The sequence below is a fragment of the Denticeps clupeoides genome, unplaced genomic scaffold (genome assembly GCF_900700375.1).
Source record: "Denticeps clupeoides unplaced genomic scaffold, fDenClu1.1, whole genome shotgun sequence".
Lineage (NCBI taxonomy): Eukaryota > Metazoa > Chordata > Actinopteri > Clupeiformes > Denticipitidae > Denticeps > Denticeps clupeoides.
In genome coordinates, this window is record NW_021629993.1 from 597935 (window position 1) to 621034 (window position 23100).

At 46.4% G+C, this 23100-nt stretch overlaps 1 protein-coding gene across 14 annotated transcripts; it reads right to left on the reverse strand.

Moving 5' to 3' along the window:
- Nucleotides 1-1555: 1555 nt before the first annotated feature.
- Nucleotides 1556-23045, reverse strand: c2cd5 (C2 calcium dependent domain containing 5). 14 transcript variants are annotated; one of them, XM_028967435.1, is made up of 29 exons: nt 22894-23045; nt 22646-22799; nt 22042-22128; nt 21403-21574; nt 20969-21064; nt 20679-20834; nt 20403-20613; nt 17891-18097; nt 17236-17390; nt 15822-16037; nt 15230-15318; nt 14072-14180; nt 11015-11129; nt 10394-10489; nt 9630-9821; nt 9362-9548; nt 8847-9011; nt 8567-8707; nt 8419-8482; nt 8275-8336; nt 5817-5915; nt 3934-4023; nt 3517-3604; nt 3356-3433; nt 3189-3221; nt 2992-3093; nt 2585-2763; nt 2214-2360; nt 1556-2115 (listed from the first exon to the last, which is right to left on the reverse strand). In XM_028967435.1, exons 2-29 carry the CDS (start codon nt 22733-22735, stop codon nt 1999-2001), a joined length of 3543 nt encoding a protein of 1180 aa, XP_028823268.1. In that variant the 5' UTR covers nt 22736-22799; nt 22894-23045; the 3' UTR covers nt 1556-1998. The 14 variants fall into 14 exon arrangements, 4 of the variants coding, with proteins under 4 accessions (XP_028823268.1, XP_028823267.1, XP_028823269.1 ...); XM_028967434.1 differs by having other exon boundaries at nt 3356-3439; XM_028967436.1 differs by lacking the exons at nt 15822-16037; nt 17891-18097 and having other exon boundaries at nt 3356-3439.
- Between the last annotated feature and the right edge of the window lie 55 nt (nt 23046-23100).

Here is a 23100-nt window from a genome sequence, read left to right on the forward strand (position 1 = left end):
AGTCAGTATTGGCGCTAACCCGCTCTCTGAGCGGTTCAGGCTGCAGGAGCTACCCGCTACCCGCTCTCTGGTCCGGGTGCGTGAGTCACTTTAGTGAGTATTAGGCTGTAAAGGAAGGTAACCGGTGGATTCACTCGTGACTCTGGTCTGTGAGCGATTCAGATTCGCCTGCAGGGCTGTTTTCGGCTCTGACTGACACAAGGAGTCCACTAGGAGGATTCAACTTTGTGGGACGTTTGTAGGTTTGTAGGATAGACCTCATTTTTAAGTGGTAATAGATGTTTTAATGATTATAAGATGTATTTATGTGACGGAGTTTACAATTTAGACATGGTGTAGTTAGGACTCGAAGGATTCGGTTCAATGGAGACCTCAGATTTGTGACTCATGAGTCATTTAAAGGATCCGGGTGATTAACCCGGGCGAGTCATGAATCGCACAGCTCTACTTCACAGATGGTTCCAGCAGGGGATCCAAAAACCAGCTTCTCTTCAGCTCTTCAACCGCCGACGAACTTCTTCTTACCACATTTGGCTCCGTTTCACTTTCCCGCTCAGCACCATGATTTACTCTAAACTTACGTCACCTCAAAGCCAAACGAGGCCAACTGGACTCACTATTCAGAGAGAAATGTACTATATTATTATTCTGGTTTAATTTGGTAACACCAAGCCTCTAGTTTCGAATCAAAATTATAAAACCTGATTCATTCCTCCTTATATGTTCTGATGGATTTTGCAATTCTCTTATTTCACTCTCAAAATCTCTGATATCCACCGACAAATAAACTCTGTAGGGGCTTCTTAATCAGAAGTAGACTCCATGCTGCCCCTTATCAGTTATTCGCAAGTGTTTAACGTGTCATGTGACACAGCACAGCACACGGTGACACGGTGACCTCTGTATTGAACCATCACCCTTAGTGGGCAGTGTTTGGGGACGGTACCTACGGTGCTTTTCTGATTACAAGTCAGCTCCCTTACCTGCCAGATAAGATAAGATGATCCTTTATTAATCCCACAAGTGGGAAATCTACAGTGAATGTAACTCCAAATAAGTCTCTTCCGAATTCTGCTGCTCGGGTCCCTCGAACTCCCCCACATCACCCCAGTTCTCCAACAGCTTCATTGGTTGCCCATAGAAGGTAGGATAAATGTAAAAAATGTAAATCCTCACCTTTAAGTGACCTGCTCTCCGGTCATCTTCCGCCTCTCATATTATTGTTCCTTCAGCTCGTCTTATCACTACGTGGAACAGGGCTCCTCGGCTGGAACGCGAACCCTCCCAACATAAGGAACCTACATTCTCTTCCTTTATTTAAGTCACGGATCAAATCCCATCTGTTTATACAGACTTATTTACTTTCATTCTTATTTCATTCTCATTATTATACATTTTTAAACATAAGGCTGTAACATAACAAAATGGGGAAAAAAGTGATGCGCTGCGAATACTTTCTGGATGCACCGTGTAATAAATGCAGTTCATGATGAAACATGTTCATTCAAAAATAATAATGCAAACTGGATCCAGTTCATAGCACATTCAACAGAAACACTGAGTAAAACGGACCATTTATTTCTATTCAGGTCTTTCACAGAAAGACTCATTCAGAATCAAAATGAACATATTAAAATTTTACACATTTTACACAGACATGCGACATGGCACAAAGACTAAAGAATTTCCAGCATTCAACATGATTGGAGTCGATTATGAATGAAAGAGATAAAACATTTCCTTTAACTTCTCAAACACATTTTCTGATCTCATTACTTTACAATCCAAACTATGGGGTGTTTCATAAATTGCTTATTATTATTATTATCTCCCTCATCTTTAATATTTTATTTGACACTAGTTTCAGTAGATCCATCTTGTGTGTGGCGCATCAGTTCAAATGAAGTAGAATCATATGGCTTGAAAATTGGCAATTCATGAATACCAAACACTAACACACAACCAGAGCTGAACTGAGTGTGTTATTCCTGCAGCTTCTTAAGGGGGTGTGTCCTCAGTGGGCTGCGGGTGTGACGTCTGTGGAAGGTGTCCCTCCTGGTCGGACTCACGGGTGAAGATGACCGCGTCGCCACTAACGTTAATCAAGCACTGAGCCTGCAGAAGACACACAGCAGCTTGGTCAGCGTGTGTGTGTGTGTGTGTGTGTGTCAACTTGTTACTGCATGTTTGTGTGTGTGTGTTCACGTCTTTACCTGGTTTTTGTTGGGATTCTCCATGAACACGCATTCCTTCATGCTGTATGAGACAACAGCATTTCCTCCCAAAGCTGCAACATGAGCTCGAACCATCGCAAACACCTCAGCAATGAAGGCATGGAGGAATCCGCTGACTCCGCCTTCCTACACACACACACACACACACACACACGCCAAACACATATACTGCATACACATATCTACACTGTGTGTGTGTGTGTGTGTATGTGTGTGTGTGTGTGTGTGTGTGTATGTGTGTGTGTGTATGTGTGTGTGTGTATGTGTGTGTGTGTGTGTGTGTATGTGTGTGTGTGTATGTGTGTATGTGTGTGTGTGTATGTGTGTGTGTGTGTGTGTGTGTGTGTTACCTCTCGGAGTGACGTGGTCTCTCGGATGAAGAACATGTTGATGATGCCCAGGTATTTCACTATCTTTGCCCCCGGGATGAAGGACAGCGGAGTCATCTTCACCACGGAAACGGAGCTCCCCGGAAAAGAGCGGGTGGAGCGCAGGGACCGCGAGCGTCCCTCCGGCAGAGGAGAAGAACCTGGCCCGGAGAGACGGGGGTCAACTGTAGCAGTCATGCTTAAGGATGGGTACCAAAGAATGGCCAAAATATTCATATGCGCCACATTCAGATTAGGGCTTGAGCGACACAAATGAACGTGCAATACGCTGGATCCAGAACAACAGTGCAAGAAACATGACCGTCCATCAAACATGTGGCCGTACTTCCATGTAGATTGAATTAACGGATGCTTTTCCCTGTGCCTACTTGTCTTTATTGATCCTCGTCTGATAGTATGAGCTCTCAGGCGAAGCTGCTCTATCCAGGAGCTGCATCTGTCTGCAAATGAGCTGTAATCCACAGAGGGGGCTGGACATGGAGACACACACACACACACACACAGTAAAGAAAGAAAAGAATTTAAAATGACGAATCCTCATAAATTCCATGATAAATACACTCACCGCGGCCATGACTATTAGATCCATCCTGGGGCCCTGCAAAACATAATATATCTCATCAAATGTTTCCATGCTCCACAAATGTACTCTAGTAAACCTGTTAGATTCAGGTGGAGTTTGTGAGTGGGGCTGTAGGTTTTGTGGTCTGTGTGTGTGGGTGTAGGTGCTACCTGAGCCTTTGGGTGACAATGGAGATGCTGACTCAGCGTTGAGTTCTAGGGGAAACTGAAGCTGTTCTTCTGTTTCAGCTATTGCTAAGAACAACAGACACATTACAACAACCCTCTACTGCTAGAGGTTCTCACACACACGCACAGACACACACACACACCTTTCATCTGGCTATGCGCCTGTGCCGCTTTGTTGGCCTCCTGAGTCTGGTCTTTGTGGAAACTCATGGCAACAGCAGTCACGGCGACCTGATAAAACACACGGCATCTCAGCGACTCGGCGTGTACACATAGGATAAAACACAAATGAGAGCTGCACTGGTTTCTTCCAAACATACAGATAACTAACTTGTTAACATCTATTCATGCAACACTCCCCATGTGTCTTATATAGTGCCACATAAAATGATCAAAAACTCTATTCTTGACCTGATCCAGCCTTTACAAAAAATGATATATAAGCAGCAGTTGGTCATGTCATGACGTTATAGTGGAATCTGATCTAAAGAATGTCCGACCGGTGACACTATCTGCTGTATGACAATATCAATGTGTTCTGCTGGTTACAAAAGACAAACCTGTATGAGTTCATCCTCTGGAACCGCGACAGTAAAGTTGAGGCGACAGAGGCAGCAGGGCACCATAGAGCGTAGCTTAAAATACAAACTCTGGAAGAGCAAAAAAAGAAGATGAGCATGGGCATGATCTTCTTGACCCTTTTCAGTCTGGTTTCAGGAAAGGATATTCGACGGAAACCTCCCTCCTGGCAATGGTGGATGACCTTTTTGCTGCAAGAGCTGCCCACAGATCATACTTGATCTACATGCTGCCTTTGACACAGTTAATCAAGAAATTCTTCTCACCACACTCATATTTAGGAGTTACAGGAACTGCACTTTATTGGTTCACCTCTTATCTTCATGACAGGTCTTTCAAGGTATCATGGGGAGGTGTGACGTCTGTCCTCTCTAGGGTAACCACAGGGGTTCCACAAGGCTCTGTCCTTGGCCACCTCTTCTATTCTCAATATACACTCGCTCACTTGGTCACACCATCCAATCACATGGCTTCTCTTATCACTCTTATGCTGATCACACCCAGCTCTATTTGTCTTTCCCACCAGAAGTCTGCCTCTCAGACATATCGGCATGGATGTCTGAGCAACACCTCCAATTGAACTTATCCAAAACTGAGATTCTGATCTTTCCAACAACTCCCCTCAGTAAAACTTCTCAATTCAGATTGTCTTGCTACTGTTAACATCCACGGCATCTGCAAAAAGCCTTGGAGTTTGGACTGATGACAAACTGAGTCTGAACCATCACGTTGCTGCGATCTCCAGATCCTGCAGGTTCACTCTCTACAACATTCGCAAGATCAGACCTTTCCTTTCACACCAGGCTACGCAGCTCCTCGTCCAGGCAACGGTCATCTCCAAACTCGACTACTGTAACTCTCTCCTGGCTGGAGCCTCTGCAGTCACCATAAAACATCTCCAGATGGTCCAAAATGTGGCAGCCGTCTCATCTTCAACCAGCCAAAATACACCCACGTCCCGCCTCTCCTCACCTCTGTCCACCGGCTCCCGGTAGCTGCTCGCATTGAGTTCAAATCCTTGATGCTGCCTACAGGGCTGTAAATGGAAGTTCTCCCTCTTACACCAACACACTACTAGCCAGATACACTCCTGCACGCCCTCTCAGATCTGCACACGAAATGAGACTAAAAATCCCCTCTTCACGGGGTCTCCGGTCCCAATCCACTCTGTTCTCCTATGTTGTCCCTGGCTGGTGGGTCAACTTGTCATGCTCCATTCGACTAGCCGAGACTACCAGCACCTTTAAGAAGAGCTGAAAACCCACTTGTTTAAAAACTACTTCAGACGAGTCCAACACACACACACACACACACACACACACACTGCACAAAAAAAAAAAAAACTTGTCTAGCACTTAATTTCCCAGCATGTTCAATTCCTGACAAGTTGGGCCTTATCAGGGCTCATAGTTTTGTAACTCAGAATCTATAAAAACCGAATGAGAATTGCTGGATTCTTCCTCCTGTAAGTCGCTTTGGATAAAAGCGTCTGCCAAGTAGCAGAACAGAGGCTGGTAGTAGCCTAGCGGGTAAAACACTCGCCTATCAACCAGAAGACCCAGGTTCAAATCCCACTTACTACCATCGTGTCCCTGAGCAGGACACTTAACCCTGAATGTCTCCAGGGGGGGACTGTCCCTGTAACTACTGGGTGGTAGTAGCCCAGTGGTTAACACACTCGCCTATCAACCAGAAGACCCAGGTTCAAATCCCACTTACTACCATCGTGTCCCTGAGCAGGACACTTAACCCTGAATGTCTCCAGGGGGGGACTGTCCCTGTAACTACTGACTGTAAGTCGCTCTGGATAAGGGCGTCTGGTAAACGCTGTAAATGTAAATGTAGAACAGACAGAAAAACTCACCTTCAGCAAATTCTCACATAACTCATTAAAAATCTTGTTCAGTCCCAGGTTGGTCAGGTTGGCGTTATTCAGACGAAAAACTCGAACAGATGTAAACATCTGCAAGGAAAAAAGTTGGTGAAGTGCATGGAGCATTTGTTAAGATGAATTCTAGTTCTGTATAGTGTACGTGTCCCCTGTACAGGCGGTGTTCGTGGGACGAGGTGTCCTGTATCGTGTACGTGTCCCCTGTCCAGGCGGTGTTCGTGAGACGAGGTGTCCTGTATAGTGTACGTGTCCCCTGTATAGGCGGTGTTTGTGGGACGAGGTGTCCTGTATAGTGTACGTGTCGCCTGTATAGGCGGTGTTCGTGGGACGAGGTGTCCTGTATCGTGTACGTGTCCCCTGTATAGGCGGTGTTTGTGGGACGAGGTGTCCTGTATCGTGTACGTGTCCCCTGTCCAGGTGGTGTTCGTGAGACGAGGTGTCCTGTATCGTGTACGTGTCGCCTGTATAGGTGGTGTTCGTGGGACGAGGTGTCCTGTATAGTGTACGCGTCCCCTGTATAGGCGGTGTTCGTGGGACGAGGTGTCCGGTATAGTGTACGCGTCCCCTGTATAGGCGGTGTTTGTGGGACGAGGTGTCCTGTATAGTGTACGTGTCGCCTGTATAGGCGGTGTTCGTGGGACGAGGTGTCCTGTATAGTGTACGTGTCCCCTGTCCAGGCGGTGTTCGTGGGACGAGGTGTCCTGTATAGTGTACGTGTCGCCTGTATAGGCGGTGTTCGTGGGACGAGGTGTCCTGTATAGTGTACGTGTCGCCTGTATAGGCGGTGTTCGTGGGACGAGGTGTCCTGTATAGTGTACGTGTCGCCTGTATAGGCGGTGTTCGTGGGACGAGGTGTCCTGTATAGTGTACGTGTCCCCTGTCCAGGCGGTGTTCGTGGGACGAGGTGTCCTGTATAGTGTACGTGTCCCCTGTCCAGGCGGTGTTCGTGGGACGAGGTGTCCTGTATAGTGTACGTGTCGCCTGTATAGGCGGTGTTCGTGGGACGAGGTGTCCTGTATAGTGTACGTGTCGCCTGTATAGGCGGTGTTCGTGGGACGAGGTGTCCTGTATCGTGTACGTGTCCCCTGTCCAGGCGGTGTTCGTGGGACGAGGTGTCCTGTATCGTGTACGTGTCCCCTTTCCAGGCGGTGTTCGTGGGACGAGGTGTCCTGTATCGTGTACGTGTCCCCTTTCCAGGCGGTGTTCGTGGGACGAGGTGTCCTGTATCGTGTACGTGTCCCCTTTCCAGGCGGTGTTCGTGGGACGAGGTGTCCTGTATAGTGTACGTGTCGCCTGTCCAGGCGGTGTTTGTGGGACGAGGTGTCCTGTATAGTGTACGCGTCCCCTGTATAGGCGGTGTTTGTGGGACGAGGTGTCCTGTATAGTGTACGTGTCGCCTGTATAGGCGGTGTTTGTGGGACGAGGTGTCCTGTATCGTGTACGCTTCCCCTGTCCAGGCGGTGTTCGTGAGACGAGGTGTCCTGTATAGTGTACGTGTCCCCTGTCCAGGCGGTGTTTGTGGGACGAGGTGTCCTGTATAGTGTACGTGTCCCCTGTCCAGGCGGTGTTTGTGGGACGAGGTGTCCTGTATAGTGTACGTGTCGCCTGTATAGGCGGTGTTCGTGGGACGAGGTGTCCTGTATCGTGTACGTGTCCCCTGTCCAGGCGGTGTTCGTGGGACGAGGTGTCCTGTATAGTGTACGTGTCGCCTGTATAGGCGGTGTTCGTGGGACGAGGTGTCCTGTATAGTGTACGTGTCGCCTGTATAGGCGGTGTTCGTGGGACGAGGTGTCCTGTATAGTGTACGTGTCGCCTGTATAGGCGGTGTTCGTGGGACGAGGTGTCCTGTATAGTGTACGTGTCCCCTGTATAGGCGGTGTTCGTGGGACGAGGTGTCCTGTATCGTGTACGTGTCCCCTTTCCAGGCGGTGTTTGTGGGACGAGGTGTCCTGTATAGTGTACGCGTCCCCTGTATAGGCGGTGTTTGTGGGACGAGGTGTCCTGTATAGTGTACGTGTCGCCTGTATAGGCGGTGTTTGTGGGACGAGGTGTCCTGTATCGTGTACGCTTCCCCTGTCCAGGCGGTGTTCGTGAGACGAGGTGTCCTGTATAGTGTACGTGTCCCCTGTCCAGGCGGTGTTTGTGGGACGAGGTGTCCTGTATAGTGTACGTGTCGCCTGTATAGGCGGTGTTCGTGGGACGAGGTGTCCTGTATAGTGTACGTGTCGCCTGTATAGGCGGTGTTCGTGGGACGAGGTGTCCTGTATAGTGTACGTGTCCCCTGTATAGGCGGTGTTCGTGGGACGAGGTGTCCTGTATAGTGTACGTGTCCCCTGTATAGGCGGTGTTCGTGGGACGAGCTGTCCTGTATCGTGTACGTGTCCCCTGTCCAGGCGGTGTTCGTGGGACGAGGTGTCCTGTATCGCGTTACTTGTATTGCTGATGTCCAGTTGTAAATTCCAGGCATGATCTCAGTGTTGCAGCTGTAAAATCCTGACAGAAAAGACACGTTTACTAGTGTAATATTGTGACAGTAGAGGTGACAGGACAGAAGTTGTGGACGTGTGAGGGGTACCGGGAGGTGTTGGTGCATCGGTCAGGAGGGAATGTAGATCTTCCACTGCATCTGTGTCATCAATCTGTAAAGCAACCAGAAACACAAGTCTGACAAACATCTGCTATAACACATACAGAGCAACACACACAGACACACACACACGTACCTCCAAGACAAATGCATCCTTCTTGCCATGTGACAGGTCCAACTCAGAAAGCTCATCAGAACTCTCCGAATGTGAACGAAATAGTCGTGATCGTTGTCGAGGTTCCGGAATAGGTGAGCCAATCACATCCTCTGCAACTTCCTACAACACACGCCCACAAACAAGGCAGCCAATCAGATATCAGCCTGCCTGCACTTGGTCCTCATTTCACTTGTTTCAATCACGCAGATTTAATATGCAACAACGAACCTGTGTGTGGGTTTGTGTGTGATTGACTCACTGTGATGTGGATCTCATACAGCTCCCGGTTCTTCACAATGGTGTCATTGATCTTCCTCTGTATGCTGGAGACGTGTTGATCATAAGTCAGGTCATTTGGCGTCTTCCCTGCTATTTGGATTCCACCTGGGCTTGGCAGAGCCGATAGATACACCCCTGTTGCAGACTACCCCACACACACACACACACACACACACACACACACACACACACACACACACACACACACACACACACACAGTTAAAAGTAAGTGATAGGACAGAGCAACAGCTGGAGTGATTGATGTTATTTGAATTGGAAGCAAAAAATTGAAAGTGAAGTGACTGTCATTGTGAAACACTGGGTGCACACAACAAAATGTGTCCTCTGCATTGAACCATCATCCTTAGTGAGCAGTGGCCAGCCGTGGTGCCTCGCACAGTGGCACCTCAGTGGCACCATGATTATGGGGCGGCTTCCTGAACCACTAGTGTCCTCTGCTTTAGTGCAGGTTAGTGAAAGCTTCATTAACTCACCGCAAGGCCCACCAGCATGTTCTCGCCAACACTAATCTGGATACAGAGGCCGAACAAGGCGTTCATGCCGCACAGCTTCAGCTTGTTGAGCAGCTGCGTGTGCAACTCATACTCCAGGAATGGCAGCAGGTTGCTGATGCAGGTGGCGTTGCCCTCACCCTGGCTCTTTTTCTTCAGGCGGCACAACCTGGCACGAGCACATGTGGCAGAGTGTGAATTTGGGACTGGCGTGGCAGAGCTGTGATTCGGTGTGTGTGTGTGTGTGTACCTGGCCTGGATGAGGCAGCCCTTCCCTGTGACTTGAGCATCAGTTGGCAGATCGATGGTAGTAAACAGCACGTCGGGTACTTTGGTGCGGTGACAGCAGCAGCACGGTGAGAGCTGAGCTGGAAATGGCATGTTGAGTTCGTCATATGGCACATGACAAAAGCCACAGCCAGGGGGCGCCGAATCGTCACACCTATTACAAAAAAAAACAACAACACCACGACTGTTCCCAATACGGACGATTACAATATGTAAATATTTTACAGTAAGAGTTGCTTTACAATACATCAGAACCGTAATACAACTTTAAAAACATGTGAAATGCATAAGAAGCAAACCTGGTATATGGCAAGATTACTGGGAGAACACGTTACTTTTTATGAGTTTACAGGGGTATGCATATTACACACATATTACATGCATATGTGTAATAGCTTTGGTTATACACATGAGCATGAATGTCATGGAAATGTGGCCTTTTATTTGAATTGTGACTTTTTGGATATGTTGATTCTGGAGTTTTGTTTTAGTTAAATGAGACCTTCTCATTTACGACATTTACCAGACGCCCTTATCCAGAGCGTAGTTACAGGGACAGTCCCCCCCGGAGAAACCCTCCTCAGTTCATGGTGCATTATAAAACAAAAAAGAATGGACCTGTAGGTAACTGTAGAATCGAGAGGCAGTCCCATAATAAACGTGAATAACATCATCCACCAATCACAAGTTACAATCATTCTCATGTCCATAATTCGTGCTAGAGACCTGTGTTCGCTGAGGACATCCAGGCAGCCGTCTTGCAGGAAGCGACAGTTCAACACAGCTGCAGTTCCAGACGCTGAGAGAATACACACCTCTTCACTGCAGAGAACAGACAACAGAAGCTACACAACTGGACCCACAGACAGAAAAGCTGTAGAGGAACAGAGCCAGAAGCAAAGGGTCCGTTTTTTTTATTGCATGTTTTAATGATCTGTTTATTGATCATATCTTTTTCTCAGCCTTCTGAAGATTTCAATCTCCCGTATACACACCTTTTCAGATATCTGCAGATACATTATGTCCATTTTTTCATCTAGACTCAACTGTCTTGGCTTCTAAGTGGTGGAATGAAGGTACAGTCCCCACAAACTGCTCCCCGGGTGCCTGTCATGGCTGCCCACTGCTCACTAAAATGATGGTTAAATACAGAGGACACATTTCATTGTGTCACCATGTGCTGTGCTGCAGTGTATCACAATGACAATCACTTCACTTCACTTTCTTTTTCACCTTCACTCGAACACCGGAGTCATGGATTTTCAAAAGAAAGCTAAAAACCTTCCTTTTTAGGAGATACTTAAATATGTCTAATCTGTGTGTGTGTGTGTGCGCGTGTGTGTGTACCAGATGCTGGTGGACTCGCTGTACCCCACCACAGCATGGCAGCCCAGAGCTCGGGCGTGCGATTTAATTTCCTGGCGAAGCTCCTCCCACCAAGCATCACGCGTCTCTGGTTCATCTACAAAACATAGAAGAAGGCTTAAACACACACTCACACACATGATATATTCTCATATGTATCAGACACTCCTCTTATAAACATGAATGCATGTACATTTACACACACACACACACACACACACACACACACACACACACACACACACACACGTAGTCATGGACTGTTGATCAGTCAGAAATTCAATCATTTATTTCTATTATTATCAGCATTTCACTGCTGATCGCGCTGATCTAGTAATGTACTGTACTCTCTCTCTCTCTCTCTCTCTCTCTCTCTCTCACACACACACACACACACACACACACACACACACACACACACTCTCTCTCTGGGAGATGAAGATGGAAAATTAGTGATGTCATTTACAGCCACACCCACTGCATTAATTGTTCATGAGTGAGGTCATCATGCAGCCTGCTGAAGTAGCGCATCCAGAGGAGAGGGATGGATGGATGGATGGATGGATGGAAGAACTTACAGTATTTGTGATAATTGTGACATTTCTGATATTTGTACCCAAGTTCCACAAACACAAGTCTGATAATGGTGGAACCCAGAAAAAAAGTTCTATCCCAGTCACCTTCTAAATCCCAGTCACAACCAAACACTGCATATTGAATTGAATATGAAAATTAGTAGAGAAGGAACAATGCTCTTCTGTCTGCTCCTCAGAAGACACCGCAGATAAATATAATTTAATACAGTTATTTAAAAACAAACTTCTACACTATTCAAGCCCATTCATGACTGTAGCAAACACGGTATTACAGTGATAATTACATCTTTTCCATAACAAGTCCACAATTAATTTCACCAGTCAACTACCTAGTTCACTGTAATTATTGCTATAATCACACGGTTAAGAAATAAAACTGTAGAACAGCTTACTACGCATTCAGGTAGAGAAAGAATTTGGTGATGTTGTCAGTCTAAAATGTTAAGTCACAGCCAAGCATCCATGTTCAGTCGGGTCCAGACAACAGCACAGGTGTTCAAGATCACAGGAGCACCAACACCAACACCAAGGACCAGTCAGAACCAGGCCTGGATCAACAGGCAAGGAAACCCGCACGTACGCTCCACTCAAGGGGAGAGAGCAGTGATGAAGCTGCCTTGATGTTCATCAACAAACTACCACAGCGTCCCACTTTCCCTGCACCACCCACTGCACTGTGGTCTTCTGGTAGGACTTTAGACCAGGAGCAGAACCCAGCCAAACACAGTCAGTAACAGCAAGTCAGACTGTACGGCTGTACGATGCAAGGAACGGGTACAAAACCAGCCAAAGCAGAGAAGGAGCAGCCAATCAGCACATGCTGTGTGTGCATGCGGACACACAAACACACGCACACACACATATATGCGCACAGACAAGATTATGGCAGCTCACTGAACAAAGTGTCTCAGATGGACAGATTGACGAGTGTGTGTGTGTGGGTGGGTGGGTGGGTGTGTGGTCACACTCGTCACTGAGCTGCCAGTGTTGGTGCAGATGCCGCAGTGTGTGTCTGGGTCGAGTACCTGCACTGCAGCTACTCCAGTCTAGCAGTTTGTAAGACCTGGTGCTGCCCAGGGCTGCACTCAACAGGACATTAGTGAACCAGTTAGAGAAGCAGAGAGAGAGAGAGGAAAAAAAAGAGAAAAACAAAGACAGACGACAAACGAGAGCACAACACCAAACAGCACCACTCCACAGGAACTGCAAAGACACACAAGAGAGTTAATTTCACAAAGGCTGAGAGAAGAGGATTCGGGAGTGAAGGAAAGGCCTGGAATAGAGAGAGAGAGAGAGAGAGACAGAAGAAGAGCGAGAGAGGAGCGATCATGCAGCAGCGCTCCCAACGTCCCGTAGAAAATGATAATGACGAAAAGATCAATTTAAAGCCTCTACAGACACCATTAATGTTGGTGTGTGAAGCTGGACAGTTACACAAGAACAGAAGTGGTCTGTTTTTAACATATATCAGATTTTGATGCTGAATCAAGATGCACCATGCCACACTGCCTTCCTCACTCCACATTCAACTGGGAGTTATTAAGAAGATCACTGGTTACCTGTTAAGCAGAAAGTCCACCAAACCTACCAAGAAACCAATTTTCTGCTAGAGTGAGTAATCTGGATTTTTTTTTTTTATTCCTTCAGATTAACATGGTCCATTTGTCTACAGTTAGTTTAGTGCAACCACTGGCAAAATGCAAACTCAACTAGGGTTCAATACAGGAGCAACTCCAACTGGCATCACTTGCACTGGATGGACTGGGCAGATTGTCTTCATAAAGAAAACTACACAAAAAACATTAATAAAAAAGTAGATGACTGTTTGATTGAGCTTCCATGATGGCTGGTGAAGGCAACGCCTGAGCTTGTTTAAACGGCAGGATTCCACAGTTGGTCTTTTAGAACCAAGGAACGGAGATGCTCACCTATATTAATTTTTTAACTTTGTTCCCTGGGGAATTCCGCATGTCATGGCCATGTTATCAGATTCAAAACCACCAACTGTGACTATGCAAACTTGAAAAAAGCATCCTGTGACTTTGAAAGTCCACCCCAATTTATCAAGATGACTACAAAGCAGCAGCAGCAACATGCCAATCAAAGAACCAGAATAGAAATCCCCATACGTAACCAAAACCAACATCCCTCAACACATGACAGAACATGCACCACTAACTTTTCTAAAACAAATTCCTTGCAGAGGGGCTACTTGTGGATGTGCTGAAAATGTACTTTTTACAAATGACACCAGAGCACAGAGAAAGTCTTTTACTATCAAACTGCAAAGTTCTGAGTACAAGGAGGAAAATATTTGAAGGTGATCATTTACCACTCCAGCCATACCCAGAGGTCTGATGATGAATGAAGAGAAGCAGCACAGCTGTAGCTGCTCTCAAGAGTGGGTGGCCAGTGTTTGTGTGAGGTACGTGGTGGACCTCACCTGGGTTATGAATACGGTCCAGCAGCTTCACTGACCGTGCACTGACCACACCAGCCACATGCAACAGAAACCCTTGTGGGAAGGACGTCAATGTGAAAAATGGGAACTCCTGACGAAAAAGAGTCAGACAGACACACACAAGAGTCAGCGATCATGTGGCTCTAATAAAAGATCTACAAAATGAGAATGAACATGACATGGCATGTCTGAGAAATACTGTAATAGAATCATTGTCAGCATTGAACCTTCACTGGTATCGCGATTCCATTTGATTATCAATGCCTCGATATTGATGAATGACGATGCATCCCATAAATTTTCTCCATGGTCACCAGGGAGAGTTAAGGTCTCGTACGCCTGTGAGGACGCTGTCAGCGTTCAGTCTGCGCTCACCTTGTAAGTCATATATACTGGTAGTTCTCCTTTAAATGCACATGGCACTATACTGGGTGGAGTTAGTCGACTGCCCTGGTCCTGACACAAGTCTAAAACCACTTTCCAACCGAACGTGGGGCTCAGTGCAAAAATGTATGTTTTTTCTAAACTCCCGCTAAGATGATTTTGTCCTGTTGTAGATCTCCGGACACTCAGAGACAGTCAAGATCAGATTTTCCTCCATTCCTCTGGTGCGGCGCTGTACTCAGATCAGGCAGTCACAGTTTTTACAGCACTACTTTTTAACTAGAATTTTTATGCCGGCACCAGAAAATCAAAAAGAAATGATATAATGGATTATGTTCTGTGCTGCATCGATGCAGAATCGTCCATGTGTGGATCATGATTATACGATTAATTTCAACACCCCTAAATAATAAAAAAAATACAAATTTCACATGGTGGAGGTGAGAGGTGAGTGCTTAACCTTCTTCTCTGACAGCATGTGTATGTTTCACGTTTCCGCATTAATACAGTGGGCACTATGCATGGAGAATAACAGTGGAAAGTTGTGTTTTGCTATATAAGAGATGTTAATATGACTCAACACCATGAGGACTTCTTGTACTTTCCAATCATCGCATAACAATTCTTGCTCCTTAAATAAATGATGGTTGCATGTTTCTGATAAAATAACTTCATTGTGCTGACGCAGATTTAATGTTCTTCTATGGATGGGTGTAATGGATTGGTCCATTTGAAGATTTGCGGAGTAGATCTTACCCTCTGCTCCAGTGCTGTTTGAGTCTGTTGCCGTAGAAGAATTTTCAGAGGTCCGGCCTCCTTTCCTGCACTTCCCCCACTGCCCATGCCTAAAAGGGAGGAATTACAGTTACCACCTCTATTCACAGTCAAACTTAAGTCAAGAACATCATATTTAAATTAGTCTGTTCTGTTGTGTGTTGTGGCTATTCCTCAGGTGCCCACCACTTAGTGGTGAGATAAAAAATAAATCCAACTTCTTCTTTCTGAACCAGCCACGTGTTGAATAAAAAAAGGAATACGAGACACGCCTGCTTTGGTCCTACCAATCCTGGCGCTTGAACAAATTGAGAGGAGCTTGGCTCTCTGTATGATGGGCCAAATTGGGGGTCTTTGGTGAGGTCGTTAGAGGAGAGACTAATGAATCGGTGTAAAACCAACAAAAACAATGAGTGGGATGAACATAAAACTTAAATTAGAGAGCTGGGTGATTTCAACCCCACCACACACACACACACACACACACACACACACACACACACACACACACACACACACACTACTGGGAAGAAATCATGCGAACACAGGCAGATCCACACTTGGCGTGGCCTACCGGAGGCTGCCAGTAGCATGTCCTCACTGAAAGAGACACTCTTTCTCAGCATGGATACTTCTGATTGGGCCACATGGGAAGGGGGAGGAGTTGTGCTCCTGGGGGCCATCCCTGAGCCTGGAGGGCGGGATGTTTGGCAGGAAATGGGAGGGGCCACAGAGGAGAGGGCCGGGGAGCTGGGGCTCAGGTATAAACACAGTCGAGCAGGAAAAAGAACTGGGAGGACAGAAAAGAGAGGAATGGGGAGATGGAACCAGAGCCGGGAGTGGGAGGTGAAAGAGTGAAGAAGTAACATGAGAAAGAGGAGCAGAAAACACTGAAACAATGAAATGACTTTCTTCAGATGAAAGGAGAGGGTTGTGGGAGGGAATTCTCTCATATAAATTTCTATCCCTGACTTGCTGAACAGGTAACTCATTCGAAAAAGCATGATACTGAAACCCTTTAGATCTGAGAAAGGAGTGTATTTATTGGATGGAATAGTGCAAGATTAAACCTGATACTAAACAAGATTTTAAACTGTACATGACTTCCACCCTCTTCAAGGGGGTATGATTGACACTCTTACTTGTCTTTAAACTGATGTAAGGATTTGTGCAACTTTGACAGACCAAATTGTGACTACAAATTGTGACAGCTGGCACGTAGCATCTCCAAAACTACAGCTGCTATGGGATGTTCCTGGTGTGCAAACCAGGACCAAGGAAGGACGGTGGCAAAGACACAATGATGCACAAGGGGAGTGCAGGATGGACCCTGCTCTGATGCAATAAAAGAGAAAATCCTGAAATCACCTGAATATATGGAGATGCCACCTCACAACTTACCAGGCGACTTGGTACCAGATACCACAAGAGGTCACCATTTTGAAAGCATGAATTACAAAGAATACAATATCTAATAAATATTTCATTTCTTGCATTTCATGCAAGAGCTGTCAGACAGTGGGTTCGTGCTGAATCTGCTTGTGTAAAACAGTGGTATACCTTAAAACCAGTAAGCAGGGAAAGAAATTATACAGTAGATATACTGATGGCCACACCCACAGTTGCACAGAACAAGGTGAAAATGAAGATAAACAAGGAGAAAGCAGAAGCAGTAACATGATGATGTCACCCTCAGAACTCTAATTTGGGTTTAGGAAATGTCTAGGAATGTAGTTCTCAAACTAGATTCAAAAGCAAAATGGCTGAACAAATCAATATACAACATTTGCAGTGCATAAGTGAGACACTAGAACTCGAGAACTGCTGTTCCAGGACATTAGGGTGGGGAATCAAGGTTAAGATGATGGATGAAGGAAAGTGGAATGTTTAGACCGTAAGGTTTATCAAGATCCTTCTTGTCTAATTATTAAACCTTGTAGCGTAAAGCCCTATTGTACGTTAACAGGGTTTAGAAGGTCAAGCCTTACCGGTCTTGGGTGTGAGGCTGATGTCGGTGTCAGAGGAGGAGGACTGGCGGCTGTAGGACTTGGAGGGGGAGAAGGAGGTGAAGGGTGGAGCCCTCAGAGGGGTGGAGGGTCCCGAGGAGAGGGGGTTAGAGGGACACTCATCCCCGAACACAGGCCTGCCAGAGAACCGGGAACACACCCATCACAAGCACGCTCACTTTCTCTCTCACACATACACCAGCTAGGGAAGATGTGTGTGTGTGTATGCCGGAAGGGGGAATGAATGAGTGAAAGATGAAGGAAAAAATGAAGAGCTGAAATAATAAGTGCAGAAGGCTGAAGGGTTGAAAGAAAAAGGAATGAAGAAGCGTTTTTCAGCTAACCAAAGCAAAACACCTGAGTAACCAAAGTTGCTCTGCAATTCGTTCGTCTCCCTTGACTTCAAACACAAAACTTGCAACCCCATAATGTCCCACTATTTAGATGGGCTCGGCCAGTTTAACTCGAAGCTCAGGGACTGGACCACACCGGCATCAGAGCCTTTTGTGAGGGAGGCGCTTCACTTGGGCTGGATGCTTTGGCAGCTGAAGGGGGTGTGGCTTGAGCTGGTGATGTCACAGGCTTTCCCATCAAATGGCGCAGGGGGATGATTGTGGGGTCAGGGGTTGGTACCTGCCTACACTGCCTGGCTGCTGAGGCCAGTGATTGGGCAGCACTCGCACCGCGGGCCCTGAGAGAAGGGCGGGGCCTGTTTGAGCCCTGCGTACCAGAGAAGAGGAGCGTGGGATAGGACACACTGAAGGACTGTGCCAGACGAGACGCCGCGCCGTGAACTGGACTGCTGTGGCTGGAACGACAGCCTGACATACACGCCTTTGGAGATCTGCAACACATCACACACTCACACACATTACACTCACACACAATGTACAGACAACACACAGGTAACACACTGCATACGATACATACACACACAGATACACAATGGACAGACAACACACAGGTAAATACATACATGCATACAACACTCACTCACACACCTTTGTACTTTTATCCAGTTTAACCTGGGAGGTATCATTAACATCTGGAAATCAGAATGATCTAATTTTGTATTTATTAATATAAAATATGATCTATTTCTCCTGATACGACAAATACTAAATATGTATTTTGTATTGGATTCTTCAAAATGGCTGCATCTTAGTCTCCATAACCACCACAGAGTCGGGGCTTCCAGACTGCACGTACAGATTTTACTCGGGACGGCTACTCAGGTATATTCATGGCAACTAAGCTTCAGTATTTACGTTTCCAGGAAAGTGGTTAGTTCATTAAAGAAGCAAGTTAAATATTCTTGCTGTTATCTACGTGCGTACAGTCGCAGTCCATATCCTGCGTGCTGTATACAGATGCAATACCTGTGTCATTAGAGGGGCAGTGTTGCGAGAGCTGCACTCAACAGATGCGGGTTAGGGTTATTTATTTGGTTTGCAGTCTTGACACTGACCCCTGGTGGTAAGGTGTACAACGCACAGTACGGACCGAAGTATATCAGCACAAACGTTGATGTAACTTGTGTACGGATATGCGTACGTAGCTCACAGGAAGCATATATCTGTCTTAATTCAAGCCAGATATTACCGTACGTTATAAACCCCCAACTGCTAAACAAATCACCATCATGATGGCCTAAAAAACAGTGTTTGGTGAGTCTGGTCATCTGATTCTCATTGTTCCAGTTCACAACCACATTAAGACACACACACAACACACACTTGTTTTGGGGCAGTGGTGACCTAGCGGAAGTGGCCCCATAATCAGAGGGCTGCCAGTTCGAATCCTGAACAGCCAAGGTGCCACTGAGCAAAGTACCGTCCCCACACACTGCTCCGCGGGTGCCTGTCATGGCTGCCCACTGCTCACCAAGGGTGATGGTTAAATACAGAGGACACGTTTAACAGTGTCACTGTGCTGCATTCATGTTTAACTCTAGTCCAGCTAAGGAATTGATTCAGAACAGTTCTGTTCTGATTTTGGGTTCATGTAAATTGCCCTCTGAGATGAATAAAGTAGCTAGCTATCTAACTAGCATTTCTGTATTTATTTTATCTATGCATATTGAGTACAAATGTTCAAAGCTTATCGCTGATATTGACAATTTTATTGTGATCACGTTTTATCACCCACGTCTTCTCACAACATGTTGCTCTGCTCTAATGATGCTGAGAAGGCATTAAATAATGCTTGTTGTTGATTGTATTCATTGATCATTCTTTGATTGGCACAAGAAGGGCGTTGCTGTATAATTGAATAGGTCAAAATATACAAAAAAAAAAAAAGTAATAGAAATTACATTTTGATTAGTCGCCCAGCTCTAACCTACACACACATACATTCATTTTTCTGGTACACTGACAGTGAAACTGTAAAACTGTTTATTGCTAACTCTACATAATAAAACTTCTCACTTTAAATCACTAAACTTAATCTCATGAAACTAAAAAACAAGCACAAACACACACGGCTAACAGAGCAAACACACCTCACATGCGCAAACACACACACCCCAAACAAAACGCACCCATCTGTCTTCTGGGGCCATCCAGAACAACAAATATGATGAACATGCAGCCAGAGAGAGGCAGAGAGGAGGAGGAGGAGGAAGAGCAGGAAGAGCAGGAAGAGCAGGAAGAGCAGGAGGAGCTACATGCAGGAGAATTCAGGGAGTGGATAATGCTTGTGTGGTAAACTTCAGAACACACTGAAACACAAATATACACACAGACCTAGAAATGGGGAAAAAATAATGCTGAGGACGTTTCAGGGGAGGTGGGCATGCGTGCCAAACATTTGATTTAAAGCTGGATTAAACAAGCAATTAAGATGACTCAGAAATAAAGAAATACTACTCAAATATTACTTCATGGATTGTGGCATGAAGGCTTGAAGTTCTTGATAATAACATATATTCAGCTGCATCACCACCTCAGATAAAACGTTAATCAGGAACACAGAGATGTAACTGCACAGGGTCCCTGCACAGCCTGTGACGCTGCGCATTCTGACTGCTTTTATTTTACTCTTTACCTCCAGTCACTGGAGCCCACGTGACCTGGTTGACACCTTTACCTTCATTCTACTCATGCGGTGTATGTGGCATGCAGGGTGCTGTGCACATCTTCACTCACTCCTTCATGTCTTTGGACGGTGAGGAGTTGGCTGTGTGCTGCGCGTTGTTGGTGGCACCGCCGCCACTGAGCTTCTCCAGCGTGCAGGCGGTGCCGATCGCCCGAACCACCAGGCCACTCTCCCCCTCCAGATCAAAGCACTGCAGGTAGCCGACAACCGCATTTCCACCCATCTCCAGAACCTTCAGTCCAATCTTCCTCTGGAGTTCACCTGCCACACACAGCAGCACGTTGCAGCGCACCACACACACGGCCAGCTCTTCCAGCAGACTTTACCTGACATGAGGGATATGAGGCGCTGTCGGGCCTCGTTAGAGGCGCGGGGCGTGCGGATTCGGTCGATCCACTGATACTCTGGGTCTTCATTCACCACCAGCTCCTCCACAAAACCATGGACCACCACGGCACGGTAGCAGAGCGGGATCGATGTTGCTATAAGAAACACACACAAACACACACCTCAGCACTGCAAGATGAACTAACTTCAAGTTGGTAAATGTAGGTGGGGGTGAACCATATCATCATGCACAATGACAATCACTTTAAATGGGGAAACCCTGACTCACTGCAGAAGAAGCGGACGCCACAGGAGGACTGACGGAAGCGATTCAGGTCATTAAATAGATCCACCTTCACCAGTACATTAATCTCCCCCCGGATTCCTGAAAATACAGAGGAAGACATTAAGCAGGAAGTGTGTGTGTGAGTGTGAGTATTGGCATGCGTGTGTTGCAGTTCAAGGGACAGAACAGACAGAATAATGCCATGTGTGCGTGTAAAAATCCCTCACAAACAATCGCTCACTCCATTACATACTGTAGACGGACCTCGTTTCAATTAGAACTGATCTTGCTTTTGTTTTGGTGGAGTTTAATGTCAAAAATGTTTCTTTTGAACACATTACATTTATATTAACTGACAGTAGCAGAAGTAACACAACTGGCGGTTTTGCATAAACAACTACAGAAAACATGTGTTTGTGTGTGTGTGTGAGACGCACCATGTATTGTGTCATAAATAGGAAACCAGCCAGAGATGACTGTTGCTGCCTCACTGGACAGTAGGGGATCAATGTCGATGTAGACCTTCCCAATGGCATCGTTGGCACTGTAGGTGTCATGATCCAAAACGGTGATCTGCAGGGGCTCATCTTGCAGGTCTTCATCATCCACCTACACACAAACACACATGCAGATCAGACAACAGACACACACATAAGCATTAACTCAATAATCATATAACAATAATAATAACAGTACGTGTTTTTTGCTGTGTGTAGGTATTGTGACGACCACTACGCTAACTGTAAAAATGATAAAGAAAAAAAACTTCCTGGTCACATAAACCCAAGCAATGAAATGGTAAAATCAAATTCGATTTTCCATTTTGTAGTTTTGATCTGAGACTAAAATATATATAAAAAAAATCATTATCTTTTTGCCATCCAATTTCTTAAACATGTTCATTTTTTGATTAGCAATTGAAAACGGAAAGAATGAATGACACACGGAGTAAGTTTGCCCACCCCTGGTCTAGAGGTATGCAGATCTATATTAAAAATTAAAAAATAAAAACATGTTGTCACTGAATCACAACCATAAAACCTACAGATAAATCTCTAGAACCATGCCAACCACACCTCAAATTTAAACCACTCCGAGTTCCATTGGGGGTTCAGGGATTTAGGGAACACGTCAGTCTTAAAGGTGGTGTTTCCAAATTTAACCTGAAAAAGACGTTCATTAGATAATATTAATCCCTCACAATACAACACTTTATTAGAGATAACAGATAAGATAAAAAAAATCAAATGTGATTATACACACACACCCACCAGCAGCACTACACACACACACACACACACACACACACACACACACACACCCACCCACGTCCACCAACGGCACTACACACACACACACATGCCCACCAGAGGCCCTACACACACACACACGCCCACCAGAGGCCCTACACACACACACACACAGACGCCCACCAGAGACCTTACACACACACACACGCCCACCAGAGACCTTACACACACACACCGACGCCCACCAGAGACCCTACACACACACACCGACGCCCACCAGAGACCCTACACACACACACCGACGCCCACCAGAGACCCTACACACACACACCGACGCCCACCAGAGACCCTACACACACACACCCACGCCCACCAGAGGCCTTACACACACACACCGACTACACACATTTAAGAGGGTAACATTTCTGACCTCCACAAACGCGTCGGTCAGGTCGCTAGCCCGGTCCATCACCGGCAGGTGGCGTCCCGCCACGATCTTGGCCTTCAGTTTACCCGGCATGGTCCACCTACACAACAAAGGTCACCTGGACGAGTGGAGGGCGTCAGGTGACAGTGACAGATGCCTGTGGCAGATAAAACCATTAAGGCGGTTAGCCACGGGCAGCTAATCCTCAGGACCGTCATCAACATGCATTATAAACATATTCCCGCAGCCACCGTGAACGCGTCCGCTCTCCTCCCGTCCCCACAGGCGACAGCGGCTCCGTTCATCTAGTCCAGCTGCTCTCATTCATCATCAGTTTATCAGGCTGCAAAATACGTCGCCGCACCGAACACCGAGCCCGTCCAGCCCTCGACCTGCACGGACTACTTCCGGGTCCCTGGCCGCTCGCAGCGTGTCAAAATAAAAGCCGGGGCGTCGCC

Bases quoted from the DNA above. Each gene is read 5' to 3' on its own strand.
- c2cd5 (XM_028967434.1), bottom strand. From the start codon at position 22,735: ATGCCGGGTAAACTGAAGGCCAAGATCGTGGCGGGACGCCACCTGCCG. The intron at 9,012-9,361 runs GTGAGTTAATGA...TGTGTGGGGTAG, and splicing joins ACATGCTGGTGGGCCTTGCG to TCTGCAACAGGGGTGTATCT. The intron at 8,708-8,846 runs GTGAGTCAATCA...CGTGTGTTGTAG, and splicing joins TGTATGAGATCCACATCACA to GAAGTTGCAGAGGATGTGAT.